This window comes from Pongo pygmaeus, chromosome 5 (genome assembly GCF_028885625.2).
Source record: "Pongo pygmaeus isolate AG05252 chromosome 5, NHGRI_mPonPyg2-v2.0_pri, whole genome shotgun sequence".
Taxonomy (NCBI): domain Eukaryota; kingdom Metazoa; phylum Chordata; class Mammalia; order Primates; family Hominidae; genus Pongo; species Pongo pygmaeus.
Genome location: NC_072378.2, coordinates 129,426,680 through 129,443,101, shown reverse-complemented (window position 1 = coordinate 129,443,101; position 16,422 = coordinate 129,426,680). Strand labels below are relative to the sequence as shown.

The 16,422-nt window shown below is 34.3% G+C and overlaps 1 protein-coding gene across 2 annotated transcripts in view; it reads right to left on the bottom strand.

The window, feature by feature from the left end:
• LAMA2 (laminin subunit alpha 2) overlaps window positions 1–16,422 on the bottom strand; it is a 648,749-nt gene that overhangs the window by 360,416 nt on the left and 271,911 nt on the right. For both annotated transcript variants that reach the window (XM_054490395.2, XM_054490396.2), the window contains exons 6-9: window positions 15,818–15,907; window positions 13,771–13,888; window positions 8,162–8,340; window positions 131–230 (exon numbers count right to left, since the gene is read on the bottom strand). In XM_054490395.2, coding sequence (XP_054346370.2) covers window positions 131–230; window positions 8,162–8,340; window positions 13,771–13,888; window positions 15,818–15,907 — 487 coding nt within the window. The remainder of the gene's footprint in view (window positions 1–130; window positions 231–8,161; window positions 8,341–13,770; window positions 13,889–15,817; window positions 15,908–16,422) is intronic.

The window sequence follows — 16,422 nt, the reverse complement described above, 5'->3', positions numbered from 1 at the left end:
ACACTGATAGATTAAAGAATAAATTTATTACATGAGTGACATTTACTGCAAAATATTCTTCTGAAAATAATCATATTTGGCTTTTAGTTGTCCTTTTATCAGAGCAGTGACATTCTGCTGCAGCTCTCACCTCGTCGAGCATGTTTCTCATCCTTGACACAGACTTCATTTAAGGAACCAATTGGATCGCAATGACATGGCTGGCATGGCCTTGGATAATTTGGAGATACCTAACAAAAACATTAAAATGAATTTAACCAAGTGTAATAAAAACAGCAATATTTTTCATTTCAGCAAACTTTTATAGACAAAGCAGTTTTAATAATACAGAGCAGCAAATTATTGAGAAAATTATAAGAATTACCTTTAATACATGTTTATAATTTCTAAAACCCAGTTCTTATACATGCTTACACAAAAGTAAAGATAATAGAATAATAAATTCCTATATATTTGTTACTTAGATTCAATAATTATTGATATTTTCATGTTTCATTCCTTTTTATCTTGTATATGTAGTATATCAACACAGCTAGTTTACTTAAACAAACCTACACTGTGTTCATATACTGTATATACAAGATTTATTTTCCAGATGTAATAGGAAAAAAACAAAAAAACTAAATTATTTGCCCAAGAAATGCGCACCTATTAAATATAGTTCATATGTATATATATCTAGGCTTAATTTACAAATGAAAACTTGTTTGCTACTATAAATCAGAGTGTTAAAATTAGACTTATTTATATACCTGACTGAATCTCAATTAACTAAGTTCACAGATCAGTTTCACAATCATCATTTGTTTAAGACACATTCATTCATTCCCCCATTATGAAGTTAGGACTGTGCACAGAATAGGTAAGGCATATTTTATATACACATATAAATTAAATGTTATTAAGTGGAAAAATCTAAAATCAAATTTTAAGACAATAATTTTATGAACATCATAGAGATAAATTCTTTAGCTGTTAAACTGCAATTCACAAAATTTGCATAACAATACCCTTCCCAGCCTTAACTGATCCCTTTATCGTATATTCACTCAGGAGATTCTAGGAAATTCAGTGGAAAGCAACCACTGGTAAACTGAACAAGGTGAGAAGAGTTTTCAGATGCTACCAACCATAAAGTAAAGAGAATTCGGACTTCAAGTTAACTACATTAGAAATGTTTGATGAATACCTGGAGTTTTCCATTAATCTGTCCTAACAAAGTATGAAAGTAAACTTTCATGACTTCATGGTGATCACTCAGCAAGTTTATTACTAATTAGAACCAATTCAAAATCTTCAAAGGAACATAACAGAAACCAGTGTCTGCATTGTATTCTCCGAAATGTCCTGTAGAGATGATAAATTACAGTAGTCCTCACCTCATCTGTAGTTTTGCTGTCTGAGGTTTCAGTTATCATGGTTAACCACAGTTCAAAAATATTAAATGGAAAACTCCAGAAATAAATAATTGAAAAGTTTTAATTTGCGTGCCATTTTGAATAGTGTGGTGAAATCTCGGGCCATCTTGCTCTGTCTCACCAGGGATATGCATCATCCCCTTGTCCAGCATATCTATGCTGTATAGACACTACCCTCCTGTTAGTCACTTAGTCCCATCACAGGTATCAGATAGAAAAAGCATAGTATATATAGGTTTGGTACTATCTGTGATTTCAGGTATCAACTGGGGTTCCTGGAACATATCCTCTGTGAATAAAAGAGGATTACTGTGTTAGATATACAGGAAAATATTGTCCTTATTAAAAAAAGAAGTTGATAAAAGCAGATCCTGAGGTGACCCAGATATTGAAATTAGCATACAAGGAAGTCAACGTAAGTTCTGTAAATATGTCCAAGAATATAAAGGAAACAATGTTTATAATGAGTGAAGGCATGGAGTATTTCAGAGGAGAAATGGAAGCTCTAAGGAACATAAGAACTCCAGAAAGCTGAAAAGTAAAATACCTCAATTTAATAATTCACTGGATATGCTTAACATCAGGTAGAGACGATAGGAGGAAGAGTAGTCAACCTAACGACTACTTTTGTAGCCATCTGGCCATAGGCCAGGATTTGGCCTACAGGCCAAAGTTTTCTCAAACATGGTACAATTGTTAAAAGTAAATACAATAAGAATTTATTTATTTATTTATTTTTATTTATTTTTGAGATAGAGTCTCGCTCTCTCGCCCAGGCTGAAGTGCACTGGTGCAAGCTTGACCCACTGCAACCTCACTTCCTGGGTTCAAGCTATTCTCCTGCCTCAGTCTCCTGAGTAGGAGATATTACAGGTGCCCGCCACCATGCCTGGCTAAATTTTGTATTTTTAATAGAGACGGGGTTTCACCATGTTGGCCAGGTTGGTCTTGAACTCCTGACCAAAAGTGACTTGCCCGCTTCGGCCTTCCAAAGTACTGGGATTACTGGTGTGAGCCACTGTGCCTGGCCGAATGAGAATATTTTAAAATCAGCTAGTAAATTAAAGATACATTATATGTAGACCAAAGTATAATGACAGATAAATGGGAAATGATCCAATCTAAAGAACAGAGAAAGAAAAAAAAATTAATTAGCACTGCCTCAGATACAATCAACACCCTAGCACACGTGCAGTTGGAGTCCTAGAAAGAGAAGGAAAAACACTGGTCAAAGAACAGGTTTTAAAAAAATAGCCTAAAAAAATAAATAAAAATTAAAAAAAGCCTAAAATTTCCTAAATGTGGAATAAAATCTCAATTTATAGTTCCTAGAAGCTTTGTGAATCAAGCAAGGTAAGCTTGAAAGCCAACCATAGACACATCATAGTTTAACTCTGAGGTTGGAAAACTTTTCTGTAAAGGGCCAGATAGTAAAATAAGCCATATAAAGACTTTCTTCATTCCTCCTCGTCTTCTTCTCCCTCCTAGTTCTCTTCATTCTCCCTTTCTTCTACTTCTCCTTTTAACAAACCTTTACAAATGTAAAAACATCCTTTGCTTACAGGTCATACAAATACAGGCCATGAGTTAGATTTGGTCTACGGGGCAAAGTTTTATCGTACATGGTATAACTGTCAAAAGGCGGATATAAAAAAAATGTTGAAATCATCTAGTGAATTAAAGATACATATATAGAACAAAGAAACAAATAATGGCTATGTTGTCATAAGAATGAATGAAATCCAGAAAATAATGGTGCCACATCTTTAAAGTGCTAAACAAAGAAGAAAACACACACCTCTGTAACTATGTGGAAAATATCCTTCAATAATGAAAGTCTATTAAAGACATTTTCAGATAAAGGGAAGTTGAGAAAATTTGTCACCAGCAGCTCTGCACTACCAAAAAAAAAATGTTAAAGGAAATTTTTCAAGCAGGAGGGCAATATATATAAGCTAGAACCACAGAGTATGGCAAATGGGAAAGGTATGGTTAATGTAAATTTTTTTCCTTCTTTTCATTTCTTTAAGACTGTTTTCATGGTTTTGTGACTTCAAACAAAATTTACAACATTGTATTGGTGGCTTACAAATTATGTGCAATATATGAAAACAATAGTCCAAAAGATAGGACCATATCACTATATCATGAGCTTAAAATACTACCATCTCACTCTGGTCAGAACGGCTATTACTGAGTCAAAAATAACAGATACTGGTGAGGTTGCAGAGAAAGGGAACACTTATACACTGCTGGTGGGAATGTAAATTAGTTCCGCCACTGTGGGAAGCCGTTGGGAGATTTCTCAAAAAACTTAAAACAGAGCTAGTACTCAACTCAGCAATCCCATTACTGGGTATATGCCCAAAGGAATATATATCATTCGATCATAAAGCCACATGCATGCTTATGTTCATTGCAGCCCTATTCACAATAACAAAGACATGGAATCAACCTAGGTACCATCATCAGTGGACTGAATAAAGAAAATGTAGTACATATACACCGTGGAATACTACATAGCCATAAAAAAGAATAAAATCATGTCCTTTGAAGCAACATGGATGGAGCAGAAGGCCATTATCCTAAGTGAATTAATGCAAGAAAAGAAAACCAGATACTGCATGTTCTCTCTTATGAGTGGGAGCTAAACATTGAGTACACATGGACACAAAGAAGGCAACAATAGACACCAGGGCCTACTTGAAAAGGGTGGGAGGGGGGTGAAGACTGAAAATTTTATTATGCTTATTATCTGGGTGACGAAATAATCTGTACACCAAATCCCATGACACATAATTTATCCATGTACTACCTGAACCTAAAATAAAAGTTGGAATGGAAAATTATACAAAGAGGTACTGCTAAAAAGATAATAAAGGAAATAAAATGGAATACTGAAAAATATTTGTTTAACATAAAAGTAGACAGAAAAGGAAGAATGGGAACAAAAATTTTGTGACACAAATAGGAAACAAATAGCAAAACCCAATCATATTATTAACTATATTAAATTTAGGGACTAAACACACAGTAATTGTCAGGATAAAAAATCCATCTATTTTACTCTTTATAAGAAACCTTTTAAATGAAAATAAAGATAGGTTGAAAGTTAAACAAAATCAGAAAAAACATACCATACAGAGTAAGCATATGAAAACTTCTGTAGCAATATTAATAAAAAATAAAGTAGACTTTATGACAAAAAGTGATATCTGAGATTAAGTGGGGATCTTCACAGTTATCAAAATATCAATTTATAAGATATAAAAATCTAAAGATTCAAAATATTCTAAATATGTATGTGCCTCATAACAGTGCTTCAAAGAACATGAAGAAATACTGAAAAAAAATGAAAGAAAGGTAGGAATCCATAATCGCAGATTGGAAAAATCCACATTTATTTGTTTGCCAAGAGAGACCATGCACTAAATCATAAGTTAAATTTCAATAAACTTCTAAAGTTTGACATCTTAGAGATCACAAACATCCAGTGTAGAAATAAAACATCTCAGATCTGAGAAAAAAACATCTCAGATCATAAACATCCAGTGTAGAAATAAAAAATATAATATTTTAAAAAGCTCAAATATTTGGAAGTTAAACAGCAAAAAATAAATCACAAATTAGAAATTATGTCAAATAAATGATAATGAACTTAAAGCATTTCTGAATTCATGAGAAGCAGCTAAAGAACTGCTAGAAGGAAACTTATATTTAAAAGTTTATATGATAAAAGAAGGAAGGTTTAAAATCATAATTTAAGTTTCCAAATTGATAGGTAGAAAAAGAAAATGAAATTTAAAACCAAAACAGGTCATATGAATAATATAATAAATAGAACAGAATCAATAAAAATACAAAAAATAAAAAGGCAGTTTTTTTTGAAAAGATTAGGAAAATTGATAAACCCCTAACATAAGTGATCAATAAAAGGAGAAAAGCACAACTTAATCATTTTAAAAATTACAGAGGGGATACCTATATAGATGCTATAGACTTCAAGAAGATAATAAGGGAATTTTTAAAACTGCAAATTGCCAATGATTTGACAATTTAGATGAATTGAACAAATTACTTGAAAAATACAATATATCAAAAATTGACTCTCCTCAAAAATATTAATACAAAACCTATCTAGCCTTATGTCTAATAAAAAATAGCCAATGCATTTAAAAAAAGTTCTTCCCACAAAGAAAACTAGAGGCTCAGATAATTTCACTAGGAAATTTTATCAAGCATTTTAAAGAGAATTAATTTTAATCTGAAGTTACTTTAGAAAACAGAGGAAGAGGAAGTTCATTTCCCAGATCATTTGTTGATGCCAGTATACCCCAATAAAAAAATCTGACAAAGACATTATAAGAAAATAAAATTATAGACCAATCCAATATCTTTTATGAGAGGATGTCAAAATTCTTAACCAAACATTAGTCAATTGAGTCATCCAATATATAAAAATGATAATATATCATAACCAAATGGAGATTAATTCACAAATGCAAAGCTGCCTTCATATTTTAAAATTCAATTTGCGTAAATTGTCCACGTTAACAGAATAAAGGAGAAAATCGTTATGTTCATTTCAGTAGGTTTCAAAAAGCATACGACAAAATTCAAAACCATTTTGTTACAAAAACTCTCTGCAACTTAGGAATAGTAGGGGACCTACTGAATCTGATAAAGGGTGTCCATAAAAAATCTGCAGTTCACATCATACTCAATAGTGAAATATTAGGTTTCCCTTTAAAATTCGGAACAAAGTGAAGATGTCAGCTCTCACCATTTTTAGTTAACCTTGGCACAAAGATTGCAAAGGAAGAAGTAAGCCTGAATGTACTTGCAGGTAAAATGATTGTTTATGTGTATGTTTCTAAAGCATGTAGTTTAAAACTACTAGAATTAATAAAGAAATTAAGGATGGCTATAGGACATAAAGTCAATATTCAAAATTCTTTAATTAATTACATTAAATAATTGGAAAGCTATTTAAAAAACAATTTTTTTACAATAATGCAAAGCAAAATACTAAAGATTAATTTAACAAAAGACATGCAAGATCTCTGTACTGGAACACTGACATGAATAAAGAAGACAGAAATAAATGGAGAGATATGCTATGTTCATTGGTTAAATGACTCAATATTATTATGATGTTACTTGCCTCAATACCCGTTTTCTTTTAAAGTTTAATTTTTTTGACAAAATTGTATATATTTATCATGTGTGACATATTTTGAATATCACTGTATATATACATTACATATATACAAATTGTGAAATGGTTATATCAAGCTAATTAATATATTACCTAACATAATTATCAATTTTTTTGGTGAGAACACTTAAAATCTACTCTCAGCATTTTTCAAGAATATATTGTTCTTAACTATAGTCACCATGCTGTACAATAAATATCTTCAATGTATTCCTATTATCTAACTGAAATGTTATATTCTTTGACCAATATCTCCTCAAGCTCCATTTTCCATATTTGTATATAGATTCTAAGCAATAATCCTAATTTTTCTGTAATTGACAAGTTGATTCTAAAATTGTATAGAAACACAAACAAAAAAGCCCCTACTATAGACAAAACAATATTGAAAATAAAGAATAAAGTTGGTACATTATATTACCTAAATTCTAGACTAATTAAAGCAACAAAGATAGTATGGTATTAGCACATAGAGGGAAAAATAGATGCTTGGAAATATAGATAACTAAGGTTCTAGAAATTGATCCATGTAATATGATCAATTGATTTTTCATCAAATGGTGCTAGAACTTCAGGTTAACCATATAAATCTGGTTACTTATTTCACACCACACACAAACATTTACTTGATATGGGCAATAGCTCTGTAAGTTAAAATTTTGGTTTTTAGGATAAAAAAATATTTAGACTTTGAACATCTACTTCATAAGAGAAGATATAGGAACGGTCAATAAACCCTAACAGTTAAAATTAAATCCATAATCAGATGCCATTTCACACCCACTAGATGACTAAAATCCAAAAAGATAGTCAACATCAAATATTAGAGATGACATAGAACAACTGAAATTCATATAACTTTTTGGTGAACATGTTATACATTATTACTAATTTGGCAAAATGTTGACGGTTTCTTACAAAGTTAAGCATCTACCTATCCTATGAAAAAAGCATTCTATTCCTAAGTATTTACACAAGGTAAATAAAAATATGACTATAAAATAACTAGTATAAAATTATTTGTAGCAACTAAGCTAAAACTGGAAATGATCCTAATTTCTATCAACAGGAGAATGGATTTAAAATTTTGATATGTTCATGCAGAGAAATACTACTCAGCAATTTCAAAAAAAAGAACTACTGATGCATAAACAACATGAATAAATCTTAAAATATTATGTTGAGTGAAAAAAGACAGACTAGTATGTACTGTATGATTTCATTTTTATGAAATTCTCTAAGAGGCACAACTAATTTATGTTCTAAAAATCAGAACAGAGTTTGCCTACGGGTCCACTCCTTGACTGGAAGGAGCCATGATAAAACTTTCTAGAGTGATGGAAATGTTTTATCTTACATCCTCAAAGATTTAGGTCAGTTTCAACCACGGAATGTTCCTACTTACCTTTTAATTTGAAGTTCAACTGTTAACAGAAGATTTCAAAATTATTATTTTTTTGTATAAAACATTTTTGTATGAAAAAGCAAAAACATAACTCTTTATGAAAGAAAAAGCATACTTTACCCCTTTGGGTCTGAAGAAGCCATCAATACATGTCTCGCAGTTTATACCAGCAGTGTTTTGGGTACAATTAATGCAGACACCCCCTCCGATGTACTTTCCATGTATATTCAAACTCAGATTTCTTCTGGCAACATTTTCATCATAATAGCATTCTTCAGCTTTTCCATGACAATTGCATGCTGCATTGAGGAAAAATAAATTAATAAACATCAATTTCAGATTTCAGATACATTTGAAAATCATTTCTGTTATACATAATAGATTTTTTTTTGAGACAGAGTTTCACTCTGTCGCCCAGGCTGGAGTGCAGAGTGGCATGATCTTGGCTCACTGCAACCTCTGCCTCCCAGGTTCAAGCAATCCTCCTGTCTCAGCCTCCCGAGTAGCTGGGACTACAGGCATGCACCACCACACTCAGCTAATTTTTGTATTTTTAGTACAGACGGGGTTTCACCATGTTGGTCAGGCTGGTCTTGAACTCCTGACCCGTGATCCGCCCACCTCAGCCTCTCAAAGTGTTGGGATTACAGGCGTGAGCCACTGCACCTGGCCTAGACTTTTATACCATATGGGAAATTACATTTAGCATACACACACACAAAGGTATCTAGAAAGTATCTGGATGTATTGGAGGTATTAATAAATTCACACATTTTAATGGAATTTGAAATAATTAAAACATATAAATTAAGCTCAATCATATGCAATTGCCAATATTTGATTTTGACTAACGTGCAATTTTATATGGTTCAACTTACAATTTCCTATTATAACAAATAATAAATTATTGAATGATGGCACTGAATGATTAACAGCTAGGTAATCTGCAATGAATTATTACTATATGGAAATTTCTGTATTAGAGCCTATGGGTAAAGAAAAATATGTATAATATAATTCCTTTCTTTTAATACTAATAACTAAAATGTATTTAGGTTTTTTTCAATGCCAGACACTGTTCTAAATGCTCCATATTTGTTGCTAATGATTTTAATCCTCAAAAATGCTTTTAGGAATTAGGTATTATTATTATTAACCTATTTTTGTATACTAGAAACCTGAGTCCAGAGAAGTGAAATAATGTGTAAAAGATATTCTAATCAGTATTGGAAACCAACCTCTGAAGCCAGACTCCAGAGTATGCACTGCTAAAGACTGCCAGAATCCCTTCACATTCTACCTGGTGAATGAAATAAGATACATGGCAGGTGCCAAGGAATCAAGACAAACCGAGAGCTAGTTTACTAGTGGCTAAGATCATGCTATTTTGCACCCAACTGTCTTGGATGTGGGTGTGCTCTCCCCTACTTAGCAGTCATATGACATTGGAAACTTCTTAATTTCACGAAGGCTCAGTTTCCATATAAAACATGGAGTGGTCAATAGTAATTACTAGATTGGGATATTTAAAAGCACAAGTGAGATAATGCATGTGAAATCATTAGCGTAATGTCTTATAAAGAAATTCACAATTGATTTTTCTTCTCTTCTTCCTCCTTGTCTTTTTCATGTTACATTAGAAGAATTCAAAGAAGTGAAAAATCACTTTCTCCAGAAAGGATTGTGTAAGACTTTTCTAAACATGAAGAATTTATATCAGGATAGAACCAGGGAAATATACCAATGCAGTCTCCTTCCTACCTGACATGTTGAGTTTCTTAGGAGTACTTACATTTATTTCCACGTGTGTGTGTGTGTATGTGTGTGTGTGTGTGTGTGTAAGGTGTGCTTGTATGCATACAGCTCAATCTTTTTATTTATTCTACAAAAGGGAAGCGGCATTTGTATACTGTTTAGAACCGTTTCCTTTCACTAACGGTAAATCATGGAGCCCTTTCCATATTAGCATGTGTATCTCCTAAGGGTACACAGGGTACTACACTACTTGAATGAAGGTATTTATCAGGTCCCTATTAATGAACAGTTACACAGTTTCCATGTTCCTCCCTTTACAAATAACACTGCACACATACTGGGAGGACAAGGATGCCGGGAGGAGGGAGGGGTTCTAATGTTAGAAAAGTTTCCTATTTGCCAGTTGAGTGACTTTGAGGCAAAAACTCAAGTCCTAGCATCACTTTAGTACTTGTCTCATACATGTTTTGAGAATGCTTAGCAGAATGCCTGAAACATACTAAATACTGAGCTCAATAAATGTTAGTAGCAGTAGTGGTAGCACTTGTATAATAATGACGAGGATCATTATAATATGCCTGTACATCTATATGAATATATCTATAGGGTAAATTCCCGGAAGCATAATTTCTAGTCAAAGGATATGTAAAATTTAAATTTTAATCGCTTAAAAAATTCCCCTCCAGGAACGCTATGACAAATGACTTTTCCTCTAGTAGATATGATAAAACAGTTTCTCCATAGCCACCAACCTTGTGTGTTATCAACCCTTGAATACAATTCCTGGACATAATAAGCATTCAAATATTTGTTGAGTAGAAGAATAAACACTTTGATAAGTGAAAAATAATGTCATTGTCTTAATTGATACTTCCTTCATTATGAGTGTCATTATCTTTTTACAAAGTTATACGTCATTTCTGAGGAATACCTGTTTTGATCTTTCTAACAGGTTAATTAACTTTTTTCTTATTGATACGTAAGATCTCTTAATACAGAAAGGTTATTATCCCCTTGTCATGTTTGTTGTAAATACCTTTCCCAACCTGCTGACATTTGATTTAGAATATAGTAGTTTTGCTATGTTAATGGAGAGTTTCAAACGTTAGGGAACACATAGTGATAAATACAAATCACTAGGCATTGTAATCAGTTTTATGTCTTTAGGACAACATACAAAAATTCCTTTTTTTTCTTCAGAAAGACAGCGATATGGTTTGGCTCTGTGTCCTCACTCAAATCTCATTTGAAATTGTAATCTCCACGTATGGAGGGAGGGAGGAGATTGGCTCAAGGGGGCAGCTCCCCCATGCTGTCTTCGTGATAGTGAGTGAGTTCTTACAAGATCTGATGGTTTGATAAGGGGCTCTTCCCCCTTCACTTTCTCCTCTCTCTCCTGTACCACGTAAGACATGCCTGCTCCCTCTTCCCCCTTGATTGTAAGTTTCCTGAGGCCTCCTAGCCATGCAGAAGAGTGAGTCAACTAAACCTCTTTCCTTTATAAATTACCCAGTCTCGGGTAGTATCTTTACAGCAGTGTGAAAACGGAGTAATACAGACAGGGTCTCACTATGTGGCCCAGGCTGGCCTCAAACTCCTGGGCTCAAGAGATCCTCCCACCATAGCTTCTTTTCAGTAGCTGGGATTATAGGAGCATGCCACTGGACCTGGCTATGAATTCTTAAAAGCTTTGTTGTAATAGTGTATTTCAAGAAACAGTCAAAACTTCTGCTGCCAGTATAAGCAGAGGAAAACATAAAGTAATATAGACTTATTCTCACACTATTTAGAATTGGTGTTGTCAAGAGTGTTTAGTACTACGAGCTACTGTAGGTAAAACACTGATGCCAAAGAAACGGTCCTTCACACACTGTGCAGCCAGGACCCTACACCTACAGCCCCACTTCCTGTCTGTGGGCTGCAGCCTACCCAGCTCTGTCTGTAACCTTCAAGAATATGGCTAGTAACTGATCATGATGCCATGTTTTTGCTCTGTCATCAGCAACTTACTATTTCACAGAATGTCCAAGATATATCATATGAAACTGTTCTTTAGTAAAGGCTTAGCAATTGAATGAATATTCTATGCTTTTTAGAGATATTATCTTGCCTTATGTAAGCTAGATTGATGAAAATCCAAATTAAACTCAAATGAATTAGAATGTGATTATTCATTTTATGGAGGGATTTGTCATGTCACGGAAGGATTTTTCTAAATATTAAGGTGATTGGAATATGATTTGACTTGGAAAAGAAAATTTTTACTTAAGCTTTTAGGAATGTATTCACTGCTGAAAGTGTGATTTTTATGTATGGCTTTATGGCTAAGATCCCCATCTTGAATTTCTGGGTTTTTAAAATGTTTGTTTTTCAGTTTGGAAATATGACCTCCCCTCTTCCCTACAGGGAAAGAAAAAAAATGTTTCACAATTCCACTATTTTAAAAATGTGTACAGTAGCAGTTTGAAATGTCTTGCTTTGCTTAGTCTACCTCTATTGCTAACAAGTTGCTCTATTCTTTTTGTTTTGTATTTAAACATAGAAACACAACTAAAGAGTGGTAAAGGATTTTGCAGAGCCACTTAACATTACATAATTATCACTGTGTGAAAGCATGTCAGTGGCAACAGGAAGACCCCTACCTTCAAGTGCTGCTCCCACTTATGATTACTGATATTCCACAAACAGAAGAGAAATTTAATTAAAATTTAAAGGAGCTCGAGAGCAAACATCCCTGGGTGGCATTACATTTAAAGTTACTATTAAGAACAAATGTCTGTTCTCCATGGAGAAGCTGTGGAGAACTAAGGGATTAGCCAGAACATGGCTGGAAGTAGTTGAAGGAAACAAAGCCTGGGCTTCCAATGGTCCCCTACCATGCACGGTGAGTGATGATCCAATGGTGGCTCATGCCTCCAGATATGCTTCTGTAATAATGGGAGATTTCTAATCCATAATATCTTTGTAAGCAGGCAGACACAAATCCAAAAGCAAATGAAGTGAGTGTGGAAAATAAGGAGACCTAATAGCATATATGCAGAATCTCAAATTAAAAAGAAAATACAGTCATCCCTCAATATCCATGGGAATGGTTCCAGGACCTCCCTCAAACACCAAGATTCAAGGATACTCGAGTTCCTGTTATACAGTGGCATAGTATTTGCATACAGCCTATGCACATCTTCCTGTATACTTTAAATCATCTCTAGATTACTTATAATACCTAACAAAATGTAAATGCTATATAAATAGTTGTTATATTGTTTAGGAAATAAGAAGAAAAACGTCTTTACAAGTTCAGTACAGATGCAACTTTTTTTCAAACATTTTTGATCTGCAGTTGGTTAGACCCATGGATGGAGAAACCATGGATATGGAAGGCCGGCTTTATATCTTATAGCTGGGGAACATTTTATGATTAAGGTGTGTTATGATTCAATAGTTTTAAAGACCTGTCATGTCTGACACGTTGTACATGATAAATGTGAGTTGAGTTAATTTGTTATTCGAATAATATATAGTGTTGGTATTAATTTAAAATGTCGATCAAGCTGTTTTTGAAGGCCACATATACTTAGTGAGCTGAAAAAAATGTGGTTAGGGCTGATTTACTGTAATATTAATATTTGAATTCAGTTGAATTGGACTTCATACTAGTTTAGGTTTGCAGTTCAGCCCAAGACTATTTTTACGTCTTTTCTTGGGTTGAGAAAATCTCCAGAAACACAGGTTTCTCCATGATACCTGTCACCTAAAGAGACCAGTTGTCACTATTAGGCTATGAAGTCATCTGCTACATTTCTTAGATATTTCCCTTTAGGAAAAGCTAGACATATGGGTTGTCTTCAAAGTGATAATATAAATGAGTATTTGTTGACGCATTTGCATAACCAGCCATTTCACTATTTTTCATTACTGGCTTTTTTTCTTGGAAAGGAAGAATGACATATTTTGTTGGCTTCTAAAGAACATACCTTCACATTCAGTTTTAGTCAGAAAAGTTCCAGCTCTCCAGGGTTTCTGATGGAATCCTGGACAGCACTGATCACAGCTATCGCCACATGTGTTATGCTCACACTCACAGCGAGATTTCTAGTCAAAAAGAGGGAGGAAGCACAAATTTTAGCCTCATTTAGAACCATAAAGGAAGCCTCTCTCTAATGGTACTATGAAGAAAAGAGAAAACATCTGGACTATGTACTAAAATGTAAAACTAGCCAGCCTGGGAAGAAAGTGGTGCCAGGCTTGAAGTGGGTATATTTGATCAACATCAGCTTAAGGAAGTCCAGGCTGGTTCTGGAATCGCTGGTTTTAGGCTCAGAAGAAAGCAGGAAGGCCCAGCTGAGAGTGGCCTTGAAGACTGGATTCTTCTTCTCTGATGCCTGGGATCTATGTGTTTTTTGGGGTCGATTAGCTTGTTTTAAGGCTCCCCTCAAAATGTTGTTAGTATTTTTGGATGTGGCAAAAAGGAGGGAGTTGATTCCTAGGCCTCTAGGGGTGCAGGTAAATCAGAAATCTAATGTCTCTAGGACTAAATCTCCTGTCTGTGTGTGCTCTGAATACAGTCTCAATTTACCACATGGAATTGGCCTTCCAAGGCTGTCTTGTGGACTTTTAAAGCCTGGGAAACACTGCTCACCTGTACACCTGATAGAAAGCACCCTGCATGCATTAGCTATTTGTCCTACGCTCTCCCTCCCTTTGCCTCCCTCCATCTGATAGGCCCTGGTGTGTTGTTCCCCTCCTTGAGTCCATGTGTTCTCATTGTTTAGCTCTCACTTATGAGTGAGAACATACAGTGTTTGGTTTTCTGTTCCTGTGTTAGTTTCCTGAGGATGATGGTTTCCAGCTTCATCCATGTCCCTGCAAAGGACATGATCTCATTCCTTTTTATGGCAGTGTAGTATTCCATGCTGGCATATGCATTTTTTCACTTCCTCCAAATAAAATAACAGTAAAGGGATTTTCAAAATGCAGAAAGCCAGTGAGACAAAGGGACTCTGTAAAGCCTGTGGAAAATTATGCCTATGTGACGGGTTGATAGGGGCAGCAAACGACCATGACACACATTTACCTATGTAACAAACCTGCATGTTGTGCACGAGTATCCCAGGATTTAAAGTAAAATTTTAAAAAATGGAAAAAAAAAAAGAAGAAAGCACCCATACCAGGCAGAAAGCAGCACTGCAGCTTTCCACATAAAAATATGTTAGTGTACTTTAATCTTCCTAGGCGATAACATTATAATCCAATAATCAGAAAACTAGCTTTGAGTATAATGTCATTTGCATTACAATATTTGAGAAAAAAAAATGTGGCCCGATTTACATTTACTGATCTTCCTATTCAATGTATTTTTCCATATACTATACAGAAGGTGAGTTTGAATTTCACCAGTTTGTCTATGACAGGAAAAATACATGCTCATTCGTCTTCTCCTTTAGGTTATGTTCACTTAATTCATTGTCATTAATGAAAAAATTCTATCCAAAAGCATTCTGGCATTTTCTGGCTTGCCACTATCAGTACTCTCTTGATTCTCTCACCCACTCCACCCCCTAAACCCCCTTATTGCCCCTGCCCTATTTTATCCTCCTGTTCCATTGCCACTTATATATTTACTTCCCTGCACATTTTTTTACTCATTTGCATTAATGTTTTGATTAGAAACTTTAAAAGAAATGGTCAGGTTGACTGATGGCAGGCATTCTCTAAAGCTAAATCATGAGGCAGGCTGTCATAGCTAGAGAGGTTTCAAAATAGATAGACCAGTTTGGAGCCTTTTTGAAAAAAAAAAAAAAAAAAAGAAAAACTAATCTGTTTTCTGATACTGTGATGGCTGATTTCAAAGTCTAGCATCCTAACTGCCAGCTCTTATTTCACCCTGGCATGGATTTCTGTTACACTGTCTAAGTGGGGACCTGACACCCATTTACAGCGTTCTCTGTCAGCAAAGACTCTCATGAAACATTTTACAGCTCAGGGCTTCATTTTGCCTAAGCATCCTATAAATATACATACATTTGTCGCTGGATCAAGTGGACAAGCCCTGGCATGACCATAGCAGATGCACATCCCTCCAACCGAAATATCCTTGACCGAGTAGTAATACTGCAAAAAGCAATCCAGAGAGAAATCCTGTTAAGATGACTGCAAGGTGAAAGTAACAAAAGGGGACATTCAGTAAAAACTTTATTTTCTGCTTTTATCCTTAGTTTGAAGGACATTTGTGTTTCTTGAGGACAAGTGAGGACTCACAAAACTGACAAAGTAACTCCTAGCATTGTAATCTTAGCCCAAAGGAAGAGTGGCCTTTAATTTAAGCTAGTTGGGCATTTTAGAAATATCTTTTTCCCAGTCAGTACCAAGTCCATGCTAGAGTACCTGTGGCTGACAGTAGTTTTTATCTGGGGCTAAGGACAGCTATTCTTCATAAAAGTTGTTTTACATAGTTTCTTGCAAGAAACCCTTTTTTATTGTGATTATAGGAACTGCAGTATTCACAAATCATATGCACACTGTTTTACTTGATGGATTTGAAAAGAACCAACAAAATTGAGGGAGAAATTGTGCTTATAACAATATATTCCTTAACCATATTAAGAAGAAAATTAAAAAGTCATTAA